Source organism: Hyposmocoma kahamanoa, unplaced genomic scaffold (assembly GCF_003589595.1).
Source record: "Hyposmocoma kahamanoa isolate Upper Pololo Valley unplaced genomic scaffold, ASM358959v1 119, whole genome shotgun sequence".
Classification (NCBI taxonomy): domain Eukaryota; kingdom Metazoa; phylum Arthropoda; class Insecta; order Lepidoptera; family Cosmopterigidae; genus Hyposmocoma; species Hyposmocoma kahamanoa.
The window spans coordinates 2481614-2504228 of NW_020653409.1; the positions used below are offsets into that span (position 1 = coordinate 2481614).

At 36.8% G+C, this 22615-nt stretch overlaps 1 protein-coding gene across 1 annotated transcript in view; it reads left to right on the forward strand.

Moving 5' to 3' along the window:
• Positions 1 to 11574, forward strand: part of LOC113239994 — a 48046-nt gene extending 36472 nt beyond the window's left edge. Inside the window, exons 16-22 of the mRNA XM_026477186.1 lie at positions 13 to 96; positions 1736 to 1867; positions 3882 to 4041; positions 4951 to 5089; positions 7618 to 7709; positions 9153 to 9300; positions 11311 to 11574. Of these exons, the coding sequence (XP_026332971.1) occupies positions 13 to 96; positions 1736 to 1867; positions 3882 to 4041; positions 4951 to 5089; positions 7618 to 7709; positions 9153 to 9300; positions 11311 to 11443 (888 nt within the window). The 3' untranslated portion in view covers positions 11444 to 11574. The remainder of the gene's footprint in view (positions 1 to 12; positions 97 to 1735; positions 1868 to 3881; positions 4042 to 4950; positions 5090 to 7617; positions 7710 to 9152; positions 9301 to 11310) is intronic.
• Positions 11575 to 22615: the final 11041 nt, after the last annotated feature.

Consider the following 22615-nt stretch of genomic DNA (forward strand, 5'->3'; position numbering starts at 1 on the left):
TTGCGGGAGAAAGTCTCGGCGAGAAGAAGAGAACTAGCCTTGGGATTGAGTGACACAGCCCGAGCGCGGGTGCGGATGACCACACACGACTTGAGGGTCAGTTGTATACATTTATTTATCTTTAACCACCTCCGTGGCCGAACAGTTATCATGCTGGTCTGCCACTCAGGGTTTTTTTAATAATATCAAGTCACGACGGGACGAATAAGTCGTGCGCCTGATGATAAGCAGGCGTGTGCCTGTCCATAACAGTTGCAACTCGTAGGTTTTAAATCGCAAAGATCTGATAGGCACTGTCACTGCGCCCGCCACTCTGAGACATACAGTTGACAAATCCCATGTGCTTATACTACGTTCCGGTTTTGAAGGGTAAGCGTGCTGGTGAAATTACAAGCACTTGGGACTTGTCAACTTATGTCACTCCCAGCAAAACAGTGGCTATAGTAAAATAACATTCTTCGCTTAAATTTTAATATAATAGGCGGGTCGGATTTTTGTATCTGGTTTTTAACGATTTTTAGCCGTAGCGCTATCTATTGGAAATCTGTGATAGTATTTCTGAAAGTTTTTCATTTTTATTGTGGACACGTAAAAAACAAATGGCAATTAATGTAGTTTCAGATAGAGAAGATCTGATTTTATTAGTATCTTTTTTCAATATCCAAAGGTTGTAATGTACTTAGCGTCGTATTCCAGAACTCTACTCAATACTCAAGTCAGGACTTGAATATTGCAGTGAGCACTGAAAATCATACTCAAGTCCTTGCCATTGGGGTCGTATTTCCAGTGCTTGAAATCATACTCAAGTCTGCTCAAGTCCTGACTTGAGCCTTGAGTAGAGTTCTGGAATACGACCCTGAGTGTTGCCCATATTCATAAAACCAGAATAAAAAGTACTGTTGGTTTAGTAGATTTTTTACTACTGTTAAACTAAATGACTTAAGTCTCGATATTGAAGTCTCGAAAATGGCAGAAAATCGCCGAGTTTTTCGAAGTTTTCAATGCCGTGTGTCCTGGGGTGAAAGCCCTAATTGGTATGCGGGGACCCTTTTTTAAACCCCCGACAAATATAACAAAAAAAAAAATTACGTCACACCCCTTTTAATCTATTTTAGGTGATTAGTCTTTTTGACATAATCTCAATTCTGCCGTCCACCAACTAAAATGCGGCTAAACGACAAATGGTTAAATATCCCTTTTAAATAGCAAAAAATAGAGCACAAAATTCTGTTTTAAAAACAGTTAAAATTAGTTAATGCGTTCGACTTATCGGAACTTACCATAACGATGCAAAGCTGAAATATCTTTAAACAATTTCAATATTCTAAAACCGGGCAATGGTTTTTTATGATATCTCAAAAAAATATTTTGTCAATTAGTCTCGATTTAGTTAGCCGATGGCAGAATTGCACTGTACACAGATAAAGTGTCTTATCTTTTTTAGAAATATTATTATTTTCACAACTAATAAGTAATAATAATAATAACGCACACACTCAACATGGGGAAACCCTGTGTCGCAGGTTCCATGGACACATAGACAACCACAAATTACACCCAAACTCACGAGAGAAATAAACAATATATACAAATATAATAAATAAACATGGGTCATACAAATATTTCTCCTGGCCTGGGAATCGAACCTGGGACCTTTGCGTGGCAGTCAATGTTAACCGTTCGGCTACTGAGGTTGTTAAACAACTTATAACTAATTGTAATTTTAATATTGCAGCGTGCAGTTCAAGCGTCTGCGTTAGAACTGGCACGGTTATGGAGTAGTGCAGCGCGGAGTGAAGACTGGTGGACGGCTCGAGGGCTGGAGCCAGGAGATTGGCATGCCCTCGCAGCTAACACACTCGTTGAGGTAGGTGTCATTGTCAAATAAGTAATACTTTGTCTCATAATTTGGTTATTTGACAGTAATTATTTTGGACAAATATCGGACGGTGAACGACCCCCCAGATGCAAGACAAGACTACGAGTAATGAAGCTATATCGTACTTGTTATAATAGCGTTATCGTAGTACTTTACTAGATTAGGGGTTATGGCGCTTAGGATGTATTCACACGAGCTGCAGTCGCGACTGTACGAACAGCACACTGGCTGTATTTGCAATCGTAATGCAGCTCGAAATAAGCATTAGTAGCCTAATGGTTTGACCTACTGCTGCCTCTCAAGCGACCCTCTGGTCGTGGTTTCGAATCCCGGGTCGCACCTGTGAGTTATTTATGTGCGAAACTTAATTTGAAATTTATCATGAGCTTTTCAGTGAAGGTTCACAACCCTCGGAAAACGTGTAAAGTCCCCAACCCGCATTTGGCCAGCGTGGTGGACTATGGCCTAAACTCTCATATGAAAGGAGACCCGTGCCCAGCAGTGGGACGTATGAATGGGTTGATGATGATGCAGCTCGAATGACTACGCACTACTTAGAAACTGATAACTAGATTTTTTAGACTTTTCTCAAACATACACGGAAATATTTGAATTATTTTCTATAAAAGAACACAAAGTTTTTAGTTTATGGCCCTTGTATCTTTTCACAGGCCTAGGCAAATAAAGTAAGGATGATAATGAAATTTCTGTCCGCCTGCACTAAAGACTTAAATCTATCTACTAACAATAAACTATGTAATTAGATTAAAGAAAAACTTACTGCCCACTAGCATCAGCGCCCGTAATTGCAAGAATTAAAAAGCAAATTATGTGGCTCGAAAGTACACAATCAGTCAGGCAATCTGACTTTTCAGCCTCTGTAGGGCTAATGTGATATTATTGCACATACTATAGTCCATTTCAGATAGCGCGGTACAGTGACGTTTGAGATTTGAAATTTCTAGAGATGTAGTGATGTAATATCGAATGAAAAAAAAATCGATTTAAACATCTTATCGAGATAGTTTAAAACGAATGAAGAATCGATATTAGAGACTATAGCTTAAGAACAAATAATAAACAAAATAAAATAATTATGTTATTAAGTTACTAAAAAACTACAACAATTTACAAAATCAACGACAACCAAAAACAAACTTAACAGCAACGAAACGAAATTTGCACTATTTCGTTTCCGTCAAAACTGCCTCCGTGGCCGAACGGTTACCATGCCGGACTGCCACGCAGAAGTCCCAGGTTCGATTCCCGGGCCGGGAGAAATGTTTGTATGGCCTACATTTATTTCTCTCGTGAGTTCTCGATGTTTGTGTTCAAGGCACTCGCGACACAGGATTTCCCTAGTGCGGGGATACGTTGAGTGTGTGCGTTATTAAAAAAAAATTCCTAAAAAACATTACGCAAAGCTCAAAACAAAAGAAAAGGACGGGCATACAAGGTGTATGCTCACGTATTAATGCGAGATACACAATAGCCGATTCGATTTATAGATTCTATGGTGTAAATCTCTATGGATAAATATTCCGTTTTACGCATCAAGTAGTTGGCGTAATTTATTTTTATCTTTATCATTTCAGTTTCCATCTACTTTATATACTGTAATTTTAACTTAATACTACGATTGAAACAAATATTGTTTGTTTTTGGTCTATTGTAACAAATTTACTATTTCTTTTTGTAACCTTATTAAGAGTAATTAAAAATAGTATGCATGTAACGTAAAAAATTCAAAATGTTATTTAGTACCCATCGTATGTGAAATGGACTATAATTAATAATGAATACAGAAACATGACATAGTTGTGTCTTTTTTGTTATTTTCAGAATTCATAAATAGTGATTAATAGATAATATCGTAATAAGATGGAAATTGTTAAGAGTGACGCTGTATCACTAGTAATGAGTACGGAATTAAAGTTCAATCACTAATTGTTCATCAATTTTAGTTGGAACTGTACACAAAATTGACCCTTATGTACGCTAGGTTTTCGACGCCGAATCGCTAGTAGCGTTAGAAGAGAACGAAGCCAGGTTGCAGCTGGAGAGCGGTGAGGGCGCTAGAGTGTGGGTAGCGAGGTGTGGGAGGGACGAGGCGCCGCCCGATGTACTGGCAGAGAGGGATGACTGGAGGAGAGACACCGCCGGTACGTGACCTTGTGTACAGTTGCAATACTTTATTTTTATTAATTCTCATGATGTTTTTACTACCTAGCCACGTTGAGGCAACAGGCACTGGTTTGAGTCCAGTCGGTTCGAAAAACCTTTTCTTTGGGTTCGTTCGATCCTTGTGTCGATAATAATTACTAACTATATCTTGTTCCGTTGCTCTGGAGGCAATATTCGAAAAAAGTGCATAGCTTCATGTACTGTTGACTGTACATGTATCCTCAGCTATTTTTTTGAGCATGAAGAGTCGATGCAACCTCAGATGGCTTTGGTTGTTTCCGCATAACAGTGAAAGTGTTGAATCAATCAGTTTGGAAAAAATATGTAGTCAAATTGAGAATATACACTGTTTACTATATGGTGTGAAAACACGTTTCCTAAAAATTTTCACGTTTGAAAAAACACAAATTTACCTCGAAATTTTACAAGAACGCTGCTGTATCCAGTAGGTACTTTACACATACCAATGATTTTTTTTTTATATTAACAGAACTAAATAAAATACGTATTGTATACTATATATATATATATATATATATATATATATATTTCAAGTCGCTTTAAGTTCGTTTGTGAAAAAAAAAAGTTGAACGTGTCATTAAGAAATAAAGCCAGTGTCCCTACCGCTCCACCCAAGCCAAATGAACCGTATTAGTACGGGAAAATTTTGGAAACCAGCTGAGATAGTATCGACTCTTAACTTTAAATCGGTACCGGCTTAGCAGTGAATTAAAGTTAGAACATGACAACTAGCTGAAAACTAATTTTAAGATCAGTACAAAGAACTCTTACGAATAGTGTGGTTTACATGCCAACTAAAGCGAGGATGCAAAAGTTTAGGTTGAATTATAATTGTACGAGTACAATGAGAGAGTGCGTGTGCGCAGGCGTGTGGGGCGAGTGGGGCGGTACCCCCGCGCCGCGCGTGCCGCCGCCGTCGCTGGAGGCGATGGCCTTCAGCCCGCGCGCCCCGCACCACCCGCCCGTGCCGCACCCCGCCACTGTCGCCATCGTGCTCCACAACCGGTACGTGCTCTGTCTTCGCTACTCCTAGGACTCAAACCCTTTTATTTCCCACTGCTGGGCACGGATCTATACTAATGAGATCCCATGCCGATTAGAACACGGTTTCTAAGGGTCATAGACAAGTAGGTTTCATCACGATGATGTTTACCTTCAACGTTCTAATAACAAATATTGTTACTTAACATTCTTTAAAGCGCGTAACTTAAAGTAATTGGGGGTGCACGAGATGTATACAGGAATTCACGAGAGTGGATCTCATTTAGACACGCCGTGACCAAAAGAACAATGGCGACCTCCTGTATACATTTTTGTTGACATAATTCGTATGCGTCTGTTTATGAAAAATATGTAACAATAGAAACTAAATTACTGGACAAATTTGGTTTTGGGATTAGAATTCAGATAAGTCTGGTATTATTATATCAAAATAAACTACGGAAGCCTCAAACAGAGTTAATAGAAGCTGAATGGTGCCGTGGGTTCGTGACGTAACGTAAGTTCAGAGGAAATTATTTTATATAACTAAATGGTCAAAAAGCATGAAGCTAAGCCATAAAAAATGAAAACTAAGTTAATACATGTTCTCGGACTCGGACCCAACTTATTTTTTTGTGAAACGTGCCATCTATCCTTGATATCGGGAACTGTCTTGTCAGTTTTACCACTTTCTCGCGTGACATAGTTCGAGAAGGAATTATCTACTGTAACAAACCTACTTTATTTAATGGACAGCCTTAAACCAGATTGTTCACTTTTAGTTTTCTAAGAATCCGCTAGATGGTATTGATCCATTTGGCGTTATTTTTGAATCGCGGTGTTAAAATTTTCCCTGGAATGGTGACTACTCGAACACAATTTTGTTAATGTGAAGAGAAATCGGAGAATACAGAGAGCTCAGTAAGGCAACCAGGAATTGAGTCCCTTCTTGGGAACTGCTACCCGGATCTTCTGACATTTCGTACGCTCATATACGGTGAAAAACCTCATCTCGCGGAACGGTTTCCAGGAGTCGAGTCCCTTCTGGGAACAACTGCCCTGACCTTCCGCATATAGGGTGAAATTGTATTGGCGACATACAAGGTGAAAATAAAAATCTTCTGAGCAATTTGGAGTTTCATTTGGATTGTTTTGGTAACCTCATCCAACGGAAGAAAGAAACTCCCTCCTTTACACTACTATATTTTTTGTAATGAAGCAGTTAATCTTTTATTGCAAATCGGTGGAATCAGTACATTTTATATAACGTGAACTAACTTAATGTGGACCTATCCATACGTAGGTACTGAAAATCTCGTTTTGACGGCTAGATGTCGCTCAACGTTAAGAAACTGACAGTTGTACATAAAAATCAGGTTACATAGTAATTAGTCATTCGAGAGTTTCATTTAAATATGATTTCAGACGTATTCGACAGGTCTTTAGTATAATTTGAAAAACTTAATGAATATGTTTTGTTCAGTCTTGTAATTATGATATTTGAAGACGCTAACGAATTATAACTAAGGTACAAGACCCTTTTATGGGAAATTGTATACGTTTTTACAATAAAATTCCGGAGCAATTATATTAAGATTATAATTTCCAAAATTTTAAAAATACTTCAAAAATAATTTGATTGAAAACTCATATTACATACCTCAGTACAGATACCAAAAAACCGACCTAAAAAGTCATTCATCCCCTAGTTTACCACCCTTAGAGGTCGAATATTTTCTTCAAATTTAAATGGGACCACTTCTGAGGTACCCTCTTTCGAACAGTCGGTTCAAAAAACCTCCTCCTTTTTTGAAGTCGGTTAAAAATTGAAGACTGCGTGTTACATATATATGTACGGAATGATGTCTCTAGATTCCTCACAAATTTGATTCAAAGTGTATTCCATAGTATTTAAGTTTATATGAAAAGAGTTTCTTTTCCCTAGAGTTTCTTTCTCGTTCTTCTCAGGGAAGTCAGCGTAGTGAACGAGCAGTATCTTAAATGTGACGTTTTGAAGTGTAAATTTATTTTATTTTACCTATGGAATAAATGGTTCTTTGACTTAGAATTCTTTTAACAATGATTTCGCCATTGTTCGCCATTATTTTGGCTTTCCATAAATGGGTATACATATTTGAATAGTAACCTGTGTATTTTTAATTTTCTTAATCAACTTTCAACTCTATCTAAGCGAATTGCACTGTGTCAGCAGAAAAACATACATTTGACTGTGTCAAAGTTCAATATTACAAAGTCAGGGTCTATCAAAACAGAAAAATACACATAGTCTACGAGACAAAACCGTTAGGGGACTTCTGATATTTATATCATAAGTTCAGTACACATCAAACTCTGCTTTAGACAGGTTCAGAAGCAGCATAGAGTTGAATTTAAATCTTAAGTCTCAAGTTGACGTGCTCTTAACCCTGCATATGCCGCCGTAGTAATTCGCATCGTAGATCTCTTAATTGAAAAATAACGACTCTCCCAGAGCGATACCACCGCTCGCGACGAGTGCCCTATCATATACATCATATTTGTTTCTATTTCAGAGAATCCGATAATCCCGTGCCATTAGACTCCGAGATCTGCGCTGAGATATTGAAGAGTCTCGAGGACGCCCCTGAGTCCGATGATAGGCGAGGTATTTATAGTTGGGAAAACCCTCCATTTTCAAAAAATCACATTTTTCAGAAAAATACATATTTGTCCGGATAATTGTAATAATAATAATAATAAAAAGATTTATTGCCTCATTAACGATACAAAAACATAATGTATAAAAATCTTATATAGAAGTCTGAGGCAAAAGGCAACGGCTCAGCTCCGTAAGCCTTGCTCAGCACTGGTTTTCAGCTATTCCCCGTTTCTCTGAGATCTAGAACGGGACATACTGTGATAGGAGGAGGAGGTATAGCAATTAAAACCACATTTTTACACAATTGACGTTGACATCTGTCAAAATTTGAAGTAGTAACTTCGAACGAAGACGATGGAGCCAAAAGATTTTTTTTCGCTGTTTTCCAATCCATTATCACAATCAATTTCGTTTTTCTTTATCTTGCTTTTGCAATTACAATTTTATTTTATAATTCACGCTAAATACAACTTAAAAGATATGTTATTTCTAAACGTAGAACATAATATGAGCCTTCGAAATTCTATTTTTCAAATTTTTCGGGAAAAATTCCCGAAACAATTAAATTTAAAATGGTGTATATAAAATTTGTAACACGTCAATATTTACGTCACTTTTAAGCCATTCAATAGAGTTCTACTTTTGTCCATTAAATTCAACGAGGAAGGGAACGTAGTTCCATACGCTTGTTTCATGGAAGCAGATTTTTTTTTTTAATTTTTGGCTCTGTCACCGTCACTCGCTTGAGCCAAAGTAGCTTATTGATAGTCTTCACAAGGTCACAAATTCAATTAAGTTGCAATTTATATTCTTCCATAATAAAACCCGGTTGATATTCCAAAGCAATTTACGAGATTTATAAAGAACTTTATACTAAACATACAGCTTTGCATAGTTGGATGACAAAAATCCTTAAAATTTGAAATAAATTTTCTTATGAAAGTTGTTGTAAGCTAAAATACCATTTTTTGCTTTTTAACTTGACTATATCCTGTCCTATGTATATTATAAAGTATATGTATATATATTCTATATTTGAAAGTAAACATATTTGAAGGTAAACATAACCTCAGTGGTTTGTTTTACCTTTAAATATGGAACCTGCAATATACATAAAAAAGGATATATAATTTAAGTTAAAAAAAAACAAAAAATGGTATTTTCACTTACAACAACGTACATGGGAGCTATCAAATAATGTAAATGATACCTAAATATAAATAAAAGTTCTCACTCATTCTTCTCAGGGTAATCTGTCTTATAAATTAATAGCAGTGTTTAATTAATAAAAGGATATCAAATAAAGATGTTTTGATTTTATTTTGACAGCGTCCTTGGAATAACCGAACGCAGCGCCATTGTCACATTTTACATGTTCCGTAAATGTGTAGGTATATTAATAAGTTTATTAAGTATATTAATTAGTTCAATATCACCACTTTAACGCAGACTATGTGGAGCGATATCGTGGCGGAGGCAGCGAAGAGGCTACAAGTGAAGCAACAAGCGAAGGAACACCCGACGATGAAGACACGAGGTCACATGATACCAGAGACAGTGTCGAGCCTGACCCCGAACCCGAAGCTGGGCTCTGCAGGTACATTTTTTTATAAGCGACGGTACAAACAAGTCCTGCGCCTGTTGGTAAGCGACACGCCTATCCATGACAGTTGCAGTGCCACTCAGAGTTTTAAATCTCAATGAAATGTGGGGCACTGCTAGTGCGCTCGTCACCCTGAGACATAACTTGACAAAGTCCATGTTCCTGTAGTTTCACCAGCACCCTTTAAGACGGGAACGCAGTAATGCTCACATTACTGCTTGGCGGCAGAAATAGGTAAGGTGGCAGGACTTCCCTGGAGTTACCGTTTCACAATGATCTACTGCTACTAATAATACTCACTATGGAACCCTTTATGTGACGAGAGGTTGCATAACATTTGGTGATGACGATACAAAGTCACACGACACTAGAAAACAGTTTCTAGTGTCGTGTGACTTTCTGATCACTGAAACTGATCTCAGGTGGTATAAGTCACTAAAACGCTTATATGACTATAGGCTGTATAACGGTAGTGCTTTACTAAAACACGCCCGAATACATGGTGGAACAGAGACACGGTTTAGTTTTTAGTTGACGTTACATTACATTGAGTTACTTTTTTTTTTAATTTGATGGCTTTATAGTCAATGCTCAATAAATAAATAATCAAAATTTGAAAACGTGGGAAATAATAGGGAGTTTTTGTGGTCACATTTTCACACGATTTAGTGAGTGTATTAATTCTTTGGTTTTTTTTTTATGATACCAAGTTTCGGGACGAACAAGAAGTGGGTCTGGTGGTAAGCGATACGCCATAACAGTTGCAGTGTCACTCAGAGGTTTCAATCACAAAAAGGGGCACTGCCACTGCCTCCGTCACCCTGAGACATAAGTTGACAAGTCCCATGTGATTAATTTCACCAGCATCCTTACCCTTCAAAACCGGAACGCAGTAAAGCTCACATTACGACTTGGCGGCAGAAATAGGCAACGTGGCAGTACTTCCCTGGACGAACTCTTTCACAAGGACCTCTACTGCTACCAATCTTTGTTATCTTATTAAGCCTGGCTTTTTAGCTAATGCTCAATAAATAAATAACAAGAACATGATTGTATAGAACCATTTCCTTTGATCTTAACTTGTCCTCTGGTATAATAGCGCGTTTACACTAGGTCGACACGCGCCGTGGCTTGCCCGCTGAAACTCGCAATCAAGTAGGTCAAGTAGTATTTTCTATTTTATTTTAACTTATTGGAAGACCAACGGTGAACCAATTTTAGGACCTCGCCGATAGACACACATTAAGTTAATGAGCATTAAATTATATAACTGCTAACTATACTGGGTAATTACCTCCTCGCCAAAAAAACAAAGTACTAATCAGACGCTTTACCGATGCAACACTAGTGTTAGAAAGGTCAATTTCAACCTGCTTGGACAATTCGTCAATCATCATTACTCAATATAATAAAAGATTTTTTCACTTCTCGTGCTCTTAAAGTTCGTATTTATGCTGGGTGTAGGCTGCTTAAGATAGGATTTTATGCTCTACTGCATAAAATAAAAAACCATCACATTTAATATGTCTAATTGTTGTAATTTTGTATTCAATTTTAATTAAATTATCGTTTATTTGTAATATTGCTATTTAATTTCCTCGCAATCGAAGTGAAAAGCATATTGCATAACTCGTTCATAAAACCCATTTTATCTTCGACTTAGGTATCCACACTCGGCCTGCGGCTCGGGTGGATATACTAGTTTCGGGTAAAATGGCGCGTTTTATGCACTTGTTGTATAATGTACTATTTTTACCGTACTTGTCTTGTTACACTATGCTAATACTTTCCAGAGTTACTGCCTCGGTGGCCGAACGGTTACCATGCCGGACTGCCAACGTAGAGCTCCCAGGTTTGATTCCCGGGAGAAATATTTGTATGGCCTACATTATTTCTCTCGTGAGTTTGGGTGTAATTTGTGGTTGTCCATGTGTGTGTCCATGGCACCCGCGACACAGGGTTTCCCTATGTTGAGTGTGTGCCTTATTATTATTATTATTATAGAGTATCACCAGCCGAACAGCGAGCGGCGTGTCGTTGGACGCTGACAGGCCGCGGCGTGCGCCTGCGCGCCGATCTCGCCTCGCCCGAAGACGTCACCCTCGACGCCGAGCGCGCACACGGCACCTCTGTCTGAACAGATAAGATTCATATCTGTGTTAATTACGCCTTGCAGACCGCAATACTATATTGGCTACCTATACCTATTACTTTTGTGTTAGCTCTGGTACATTGGTACTTTGTCTCAAACAAAAAGCTATCGCAACGCCCGTGAACCGAATGTTCGTGTTTGCTTATTGGTGTATCTAGCAAAACTGCATTGTAAGAAAACACAGTTGTACACCATACAGCAATCTAAGACTTTAGCGCATTTCTATAATTTGGCCCAGAGCCATTACTTTATAGTGTATCGTTAAAAACTATATATAGACGCAACAAATTTTCGGCTTCATTTCAATAATTTTTTTTATTTATTAATTTGAGACAGCTTTAAATTTACAAAATGAGACCTGATAAAAATGTAATAAAAAATATATTTTATCTTATATATTATAAGGCCAAAATCATACTATTTGCTTGTAAAAGAGATCAGGATGATGCAAACGAATGAGACGGAACGGCATGTTGTCTCAATCTGTAAGCAATTGTTTCTTTTTAGTCCATCACATTTAATTGGCTGTATAGCCGCTCTTATACAGCTGCTATACGTCTTATATAACACATTCGTTAATGTGATACTAATGCACGGTGTCTTATACTAATTATTCTGTTAATAAATACCGTACACGTGTGTAAGATAACCTTAAATGTCCTTAGACATAGAAATAATGGCCTACTTCTACTTGCTAATAAGCTAAAACCTATCGCACGCGTGTAAGAATAAGGATTATTAAGCGATGGCAAAATTAGGGAATTGAAAGACTAAATACCTCAGCTCAAGTGCACTTCTTTCGAACAACGATTGTGCGTGTTGTAAGGTGGTAAGATTCAATTTTAATGTATAAGGACCAAACTCGGTCTTTAAGATAATGTTCTAATAATGTAAGGGCAAAATTATCTTCTGGAAAGGAAGCTATGTTATCTAAATTGCATTTATTTATCGATCTCTTTGAAAAGTGGTCAAAATTATAACTTCCAATGTTTTAGCACAAAATTATACTCGTAATGCGTTAAAATTTAGCGACTTGTAATTTTTTTTAGTTAATTTTTTTAATTTAAGTATCGATGAGGTGTATACCATCTCATGCCAAATTATTTGGTGTGGTAGTTTGTTTTCATATTCTTCTCTGTAACGATAAAAGTGGCCCAATAAAACCGAGATAGAAGAATTATTATTATGTTCCGATAATAAACTTCTATAGTGTTGAATTGTTGAATTCAACACTATGGAAGATTATTTGAAATGTATTTACATGACAAATACTGTTTAGCAATTTTTTTATTGTTTTTATTATTATGTACCTACTCAAAATTTTGTATTATGATTTTTAATAATAATTGTAAAGGTGAACTTTCGATTGCTGAAGCAATAGACAAAAAACATAACTACGCGCAGTTTTGAATGAGAAATTCATTTTTAGAATATCATTTGTTTTATAAAACGTTTTAATAATGGCATAATAACGTTACTTTCTGCCAACATTCAGCTTCGTTCAAATATATAATAACATAAGTCCGCATAATGGCGATGTTCCGTATGTAAATTGTAGCTTTACATCTTTTAGCGGTTTTCATAAGAAACTAGATTTACATGGCTAAAAAAAAACAAAAAATAGCAAGAAACAAATTATTTTATTTGTTATTGCTATCTTTAAATATATTTTTTAATAATATCAAGTGACGGGGCGAACAAGGTCTTGTGGCTGGTGGTAAACTACACGCCTGTCCATAACAGTTGCAGTGCCATTCAGAGCTTTAAATCGCAAAGATCTTAGGGATACTGCCACTGCGCCCATCACCCTGTGACATAAGTTGACAAGTCCAATGTAATTCCTGTAATTTCACCAGCACCCTTCAAAACCAGAACGCAGTAATGCTCACATTACAGCTTGGCGGCGGAAATAGGCGAGGTGGCAGTTCTTCCCGAACTCTTTCACAAGAAGCTCTACTGCTACTAATAAGCAGATCTTCAACGTCTTTCAACACGTCCACGTCAAGAATGCAACCGCATTTCAATTTTCTAAATTACTTAATAATAACAAATAGTATTCAAAAATGGTTTTCTCGAGTGAGGCTGCCACTTCTTTGAATTAGCCAAATATTACAATCAATTGTCGTATATGTTTACTCAGCGAATCAAAAGTTTACCCCTATAAAAACTAGATTAAGAAATCGTTAACTCTAAAAAGCAAATAATATGTAACGTAATACTGCCGATTGCCTAGAACCACTAGTATTGTATTGTAGGCGATAGTTGTCTCGTTTTATACAGCGTTTTGTGAAGGTTTATTGTTAGTTATAAAAGAAAAATACATCGAATATATTAATTGTTATATGTACAATAGATCTGTTCAACGTAAACAACCATTGCAATACTCCAATGGGAGACAGAGGCAAACTACACATAAGTACACTTGCAGATAATTTGCTACAAGAATTATAGATAACATTGCCCACATGCCCGTAGCATAACAGTGTCATTTCGAAACCGGTTTCGACTGAATCCGTTATCTGGATTTCGAGTTTTTAAGCTCAAAATGGGTTTTGGTGTCAACATTTCAAATAGGCTCGATTAAGACTCTACACAACCTCAAATGGCTTTGGTTGGTTTCGCATAACTGTAATAGTGTTCTAACAATCACTTTGGAAAAAAGTATATAGTAAAATTGTGGATATACACTGATTACTATATGGCGTGGAAACGCGATTCATAAAAATTTTCACTATAGAAAAAAAACACAAACCTACCTCGAAATTTTACAAGAAAACCACTGTTAACAATTGATAACTTTACATTATACCAATGATTTTTTTAAATATCAACTTAACTAAATAGAGCACGAACTGCCTCCGTGGCCGAACGGTTACCATACCGGACTGCCACGCAGAGGTCCCCGGGTTCGATTCCCGGGCCGGGAGAAATATTTGTATGGCCTACATTTATTTCTCTCGTGAGTTTGGGTGTAATTTGTGGTTGTCTATGTATGTGTTCATGGCACCCGCGACACAGGGTTTCCCTAGTGCGGGGCTATGTTGAGTGTGTGCGTTATTATTATTATTATTATACGATATACATTTTTGAAATAGCTTTAATTTCGTTTGTAAAAAATTCTGTAATAAAGCCAGTGCCCCGGCCGCTCGACCTGGATTGAATTGAATTCGAGCTGAGGTGGTATAGAGTCTTAAAGCAGCCGTAGATACGAAAAGACTATAAAAGCTCTCTAAAACCGCTAAAACTCACTAGCGACGTAACGGTAACAATTGCATGTTTGTTCGAGAGCTTGCCGCGAGCGAAAGCGTGCGGTTCGCAGTTAGCCGACGATAACCTGGTACTCATTCTAGCGAGTGAAGACGGTTTCACGCTACAACCTTATTGCCTACTGTACCTGTCATGTTACAATTACCGAATTAGTACCCGGCTTAATATAGATCTGCAGCTTGATTTTGATTGCCTCTCCCGATCGGAAACTGCGTCTCTTCCGAGTCGAGGCGTATAATTGCGATTCACAACTGGCCGATCGGAAGCCTTTAACTTTTCTTATCGGAACAATAGTTGATATAACTCACAAATTAGAAAGATATAGTAGGAATCAGATTCGTCTTCTCGCTCAGAAACCCAACCTGAACTATAAACGCTCTCTAATTTAGATCTACGCCTTTACCACGAGTTTACTGTGACGGTTGTCGCAAGCGACCGCGTAAATTATTATTAATTCAGAATTTTGTATGACAAATTATACAGCGCCTCTACCGGTCACAAGAAGAAACAACCGCTAGCGATAACTATAACTGTAATCTCATGGTAGAGGCACAGAACTATAAACGCTCTCTAATATAAATCTGAACAAGTACCTTCGCAAAAGCTCAAACATTTGTTAGTTCTCTAAGCAACGATTGTAGGTTAGACTGTGCACTGAAAATTGCCTTGTTTCACGTAGTAAGCACGTAGTGACAACCAAGAGCGAACGGTTGTATAGCACCTCCGAATTGTAGGTTAAGATAAGCAGATTTTTTAAATTTGTAATATGGGCGTGTTCTCGCCACTCGCTCTGACTTTCGCGATTATTACACAATGAGACTAATTTTTCCTAGTTTAAAATCGCGTATATTTGTTGCCTGACATTTTTTAGCCTCTTTAGATGTCCCATAATCGCTGCTAACTGGTTTGTTTGAGAAAACAAGTATACTTTTTTAATTTGCTTGTGTAGCAAAACATCTTAAAATAAAAAGACATTATATTGTTAACAGACGGGGGTTCTACTTCCGTTCTTTTTATTTTATAATATCAAGTGACGGGATGAACAAGTCGTGCGCCTGATGGTAAACTACACGCCTGTCCATAGTAGTTGCAGTGCCACTCAGAGGTTAAAATCGCAAAGATCTGAGAGCCACTGCCACTGTGCCCGTCACTCTGAGACATAAGTTGACAAGTCCCATGTGCCTGTAGTTCTCCGTCTGAAACCAATTACTGTCAATGAAGACCAATTAAAAGAAGCATGACACGAATGAAACTTCATACTTCACGCTGGTTTTTTATTTGGTCCTATTTTACTTATTTGACAGTATTTTTTTCTGATGGATGTTAGACTGTAGACGAACTTAGACCCCCAGATTGGTCCTTTACATAAGTACAAATGAGGCCATGAGAACCATAGTGGCCTAATTCAATGGACAAGCCATAGTGGCCTATCTTACTTAGGCCAGTATGGCACCTCAAATTTAGATCACAGACTAAAAACCATAACAATGATTATGCTGCCATCTAGTGAAAATTCGTTGTATCACTTTTAGGCCTTTCTGGTTCTATCAAAATGACCAATTTGAACTGGAAAAAATCATAAACTCAATATTGTAAAAAAATGAGTTAGGCCACTATGGTTCTCATGGCCTCAAATATACTCCCGAATCATTGACTTACAAATAAATGGACGACGGGTACAAAAAATACAAAAACCACGAAAAAAATGTCCCAAGTAAACCTATTTAAACGTAGTGACATGTAAAGGAATATGAAAAAGCTAAAACGTTAGATTTAAATTGTAATGTCATCGCAGTACTGTCTAATTTTGCTTACTTCACTGTCAGTCGAACAAATGAAGACTAAAGCGTGAATGACGCTCTGTATGCGATTTTAACGCCCTATAAGTTGGGACACTTTTTGGCGCGGACCCGACGTCCATATAATTGTAAGTCAATGTCCCGAATACATAATTTGAGCCACCTCGCATTTTTGTCGTAAAGGACGAGAATACAAAAATAGTGTTATTATCGAAGAAAAAGTTTTCCTCCGGTTTTGCAAATCTAAATTCCCAACAAAGATATGGAAAAGACGTTTAGTATAATAGTTTCAAAATTGCATAATAGTTTTTAATCAATCAAACATTGTTTAATCTTAGGGCACTTAATGCTGAAAATGCGTATGCGTATTATAAAATCTGAATTTGTACGATGGACACCTATCCAAAATAATGTAAAGATAATGTTTAATTAACTGCCCGAACGGTTACCATGCTGGTCTGCCATACAGAGGTCCCGGGTTTGATTCCGGGGCCGGAAGAAATATTTATATAGCCCACATTTAATTCTCTCGTGAGTTTGGGTGCAATTTGTGGTTGTGTATTTGTGTGTCCATTGCACTCGCGATACAGGGTTTCCCTAGTGTAGAGCTATAAGTGTGTGCGTGATTATTATTATTAACTTTAAAATACTTACGCAATTTTAAATCAGGAAAAAGTTTCAATGCCAATTTGCGTCTTGTTCGATAATGGATAATCAATTAATAGAAGCAAAAGGAGGCGTTAAATGGGGTTCTAAACATTGGTTTATTAGAGTCGACACGACCATTGTTTAGATAGTTAATTCAGCCCATAACCTACAAGAATTGGTGGCAAGTTGAAAGCGAAGTCATTTGTCAAAACGAGTATTTTATTTCAACTTTATTACAGTATCGAATCTATTGTGTACATTTTAGAGACTTTTTTTAACTGAGGCCTTGATATTTCTTCACCAAAAATCCCATAATAAAAATGAGAAGTTCGTTTTATTTATTAATAGCTGCCATTTACTTATGTCGTGTAAAATTAAAATAAATATACTCAACAGTAAAATATATTACGTTAATATTTAAATGATAAGAGAAAAGAGATTATTATAGTATTTATTATAAGGTAAAATAAACGCCGGATTGTAAATTTTATTTGCTTTTGAAGATGAAAATATTATTTAATCTATTAATTGTAGTTGTTTTCTAATTGTCTTGTGCATATTAAGCTATTGTAAAGGCGTACGCGCATTTGCAACATCTAACGTACATTTTAATCATCTATGGCATGTTCGAATAATTTGTTATTTAAACGCAAAATTAGGGTACTTTCGAAAATTCAATAAACTAGATAGTTTCAATAATCTCAGTACAGAGTACTAAAAAACCGACCTCAAAAGTACGTGATATTACATCTAGTTTTATTGAAATTGGTTACCGGAAAGTGCGCGAATCCGGATTCATCCTTTGCCACCCTTAGAGGTGGAATATTTTCTTCAAATTTAAATGGGACCACTACTGAGGTACCCTCTTTCCAATAAAAAAGAATCATCGAAATCGGTTCAGAAATTATCGCGTAAATATCCAAAAAAAATACAGTCGAATTGAGAACCTCCTTTGAAGTCGGTTAAAAAGAAAAGTAACGTGAGACTCTGACATATTAACTAAAGTAACGGATTACTCAAGTATTTAAGTTGATTTTTTGTTCGGCACGTGTCGAACCAGAATGGGTCCTTAATTGGATGATGTTAAGCAATAACGTGTCAACCAACATGATCATAGTTTTGAGAAAATGGCGCCTAAAAATTTTTTCGTGGTTAACGGATTTATGTAAACAGTTTTTACCATTTTTTATTATTTGGAGGTTTCAAATTACTTACTTTATGTATGTAAAGTGTAGACGAGACGACAAGTTACAATTTGGCATTAATATCTCAATTTCTATAATAAAATATAAAATAATATTGCTTATCAGCATCAAACCGTTTCGATATAACGAAAAAGTTTTCGACCAATCACCGCCACGAAAGCGAAGAAATTAAGAACCTACAAACGTTCTTAACATGTTCAGCAAAAAATCGAATTAAATATGTGAGTTATCCGTTAGTTCCTAAATTAGATAGTAAATATATTTTCCCAAACATATCTGGTTTTAGGACCATTTCAAAATAAAATTATGTATAATTTTATTTAATCATCCTATTAAGTATGTTTAAAAAAAAATCAGTATAACCGCATTCGTTTACCCTATATCTCAAATGACAATACCACACGTTCAAAGCCAAAGGATAGATATTATGGACAGTGGATACCAGATTTCAAAGAGTGTGCGCAGGAACTTTACATTATTGTGCTACCTTCACTGTTTCTCCACCGTTCTACTAGAAAGTCCGGTGTACTATTTCGTTACGTCATTAGTAGTTGTAAATTTTTTCGTCCTCAGGACAGGCTAATGCGCCATACTGCCAGATCTTAAATTGTAATTTTCTTCAATAAATTAATTTTCTGACATTTTTCGCGGGAACTCGTTATCTCTGTACGGTGGCCATTTTTCTATCCGTTACGTCATTAACTTACCACTCATTCTTAGTAGAGAAAGTTTTCGTCCTTCAGGACAGACTAAGGCGTCAAGTTATACCAGGTCTTAGATATAAATTTTTCTTCAATTTATCCTAAAACTTACCACTTTTCTTTTACTACCAAGCGCTTTGCTTCTTCTTTTCTGATGCGTCCATCAATATTATATATATACTGCCGGTATTTTTGCTTCCCGAAGTCTACAATTTAGGGCTATTCAAGTTTAGAGTGAATAGGCATTTGCTAGACGAACGTATAAGAATGCGGAATGAAAGCGAATTTTCGTAACAATAGCATTATTAACTGTATAACAATTGTGTAACGTAGAAACTAGATACGAGCCAAAAGTCTTCCATAGAATTCTCGCGCGGTACTTGTATAGCCTGACTTTTTTGAAGATGGGGTAAAATTACATTTGCAGGGTTGCCAGTTTTCATAAAATTTTAAATAGTCATGTAGTTGTTGTCGACAGTTTTATCAAAATATTGTGAAAGAAGGTTACATTTTGCCAAAAATGTCTGAATTGTGAATGTTACTACATTCTAATGATTACTAATTGCGTTACTGCCTTCTTTATTCCTATTTTGACCATTGGCCTCCTAGTTTTGAAGTAAATTTTTTAGAATTTGATTCTCTATATTGAATTAAAATGAAAACCTTTAAAATATTTCCCCTCGTTGTATTTTTTTATACATACAATTCTAAATGTAGTCTACGTATGTATGGACTTAACAAAAATGGACAGCCCAAATGAACTTGTGCCTGATAGTTAAACGAATAATGGGTCCATGACGATACAAATGTTCGGCTTTTTATTGCATAAGCGTAACCAACATTCAATCGATAGTCGATAGAATATTTATCGACACTATTGCAACACTAAACTTTTGCGCAATGTACTATCATTTTACTCCATTCGTCAAAAAAGACAGACTGTACGTTGCATAATTGTTCATTATGCCATGTACAATTTCGTTACTGCCATACCGTCCTGCGTGAATGTTAATCAAGCCTAACATCGTCGCTTAACATCAAGTTAAGTCATAGTTTCCCAAACTTTTTGGCTTACCGCCCATTTAGGCATAAAAAAAATTTAAACGCCCACTACAACAAAAAAAAATAAATAGACGTAATTGTTATATTAACTTAACACAACCGGACAGCATCCTCTACCGCACCCTTAAAAATAAAAATAGATCACAAGAGCGTTGTTATCAGGTGATCGCTATGGTGTATAAACTAATTGTCACTTCAACTTTGAATATGTTTTAGAGCCTATGCTCGCAATGTATATTATTTACACGTTTACGAGGTACAATACGCCGTAGAGCCACAATAAGAACAAGAACTTATTAACTCAAGTTAGTTTTAATGACGTTAACGCGTTTCATTTGCGCGTCTTCCGCGTGTAAAAAAATACACCCTGTGCAGAGGCTCTTAGGGTCGTATTCCAGAACTCTACTCAATGCTCAAGTCAGGACTTGAGTATGATTTCTAGTGCTTTAAATCATACTCCAGTCATGACTTGAGCATTGAGTAGAGTTCTGGAATACGACCTTCAGTGTCCGTTTGAATGGAATAATCTATACTCTTGAGTGGAAATAGGTTTGAAGATCATTTCCGCCTTTTTTTTAATTATGTCCATTTTATCGTGACAACCACGCATAAATCTTAAAAATGTAAATAAACTCATACAACGTTAAAACAAAATAGCTTAAAGTGACTGCCTTCTAAGATATTATCAGCTATCGAAAGTTTAGTTACGATTCACGACGGAGAACTGTAAAAGCGACTAAGACAAAAATAGAAGTTTGAGAAACTTTGTCGCGTATTATGTAAACAAAGAGATATTATTTAAGAAATTGGTTATATTTATATTGAAAATAATGCATTTCCTAGAATAGTCTTTGAGTGTTGCAATGAGACCATGACAGTAAGCTTTAGTTAGGATTAACTAACTTATAATGTATTTTACTATATGGATATTGGGCGGAAATTAATTGCTTTAACAAAATAATGAGGATTAATTTTTTTTACCATGGAAATTATTATACTGTATAAAAACTGATGCGAATGGAGGAAGCGAAAGAGGTATGTAGATTATAGCCCGGCGGGAGACAAGCTCGATGACATGTAAGTAATTTACTAAATTGACATACTACGATGCAAAAAAGATTGAGTGTTTAGCCCATGACATGTACATTGCGTGGAATTAAATTTTCGCCCTGTATTAGAAATGTAATGTAATGGATTGTAAATTATTTAAAAGCTGTCAATTTATGCATGTTAGAAGACACGAACAGGGACCGACATAATTATGTAACTGTTTTAAGAATTTCTACGCATGCAATATTGAATACAAATGAAATGCCGACAAAAAGGCGTAGAGGCGGCGGCGACCGCGGCCGAGCTCTAATATTTTTTTTTTTTACTTAGAAAGTAAATTCCCCTACAGTCGGTTCCTGAGGTAGCGATGGACGAGTCGGGTTATTTAACTCGATTAACTCGAGTTACTCCCACAACGAGTCAACTCGAGTTACTTTTTTAAGAACTTGAGTTAACTCTGTTACGTAACCGCCGAATCGAATACTTCATTCATAGAGCGCGTCGACTATTCGTTCTCACTCGATCGCGGTTCGGCGACCATCGGATCACGCTCGAGTCACGGTCGGGTGACCGATCGTGCCCAACCCGGTGGACCGTTCGAGTTCTACTGGCGACTCGCGGTTGCTCTGTCAGACACCGAGTCGAGTTAACTCGTGTTAGCAAACAAAACTCGAGTAACTCGAGTTGAAAAAAAACACAACTCGCCCCATCGTGGTGCTATCCTGAGGTAGCTGCGCTGTGCGGGAGGAATGACAGTTTACGTAACAGATAAGTCGCGCTCCACACAGGATAATTTTCAACAAGATTTTTCTGCCGATATTCAATAAGAAGTCTATGGAAAAATCAATCAGTAATTTTGCATGCTCCGAAACATCCACAACGGTTACCTCTCTCAATCCCTACAAATTGATAAAGTACATCCATTAACTACTGATTTATTACAAGTTATCAAAGCTCTACCGTAAATAGTCAATAACACCAGTGCTATTTTGTACGAGTAGATGTAAATTGTGTTCACGAAATGTAGTGAAATTTACGCGGCTGAATTGCATACGCATCATAAGGGACTTACCACATTTATTCACACGGGCTCGCTTTGAGCCGATCAGAAAAACTTTTACCTTTTATCTTATTTCACGGCCGTAAAGATTTTTCTGACCGGCTTTCCGTGTGAATTACTGTGGTCACTCCCGAATACAACGCCCAGATATTGGCGCGTGTTTGATTTATCGCGTCAGAGCGTAAATTCAGCTTCGCACTTTCCACATCCGCCGTTTTAAACCATCACCATCATAAGTGGATGAGAGTTGTTCCTTTCTTTATAGGGTTACCATTCCGAAATTTGAATTATAAAAGCTTGACATTTGCAAGAAAGTCCGAACTTTTAAGTAACAAAATAAAATGCAAAATCTCTCTCACTTGGCC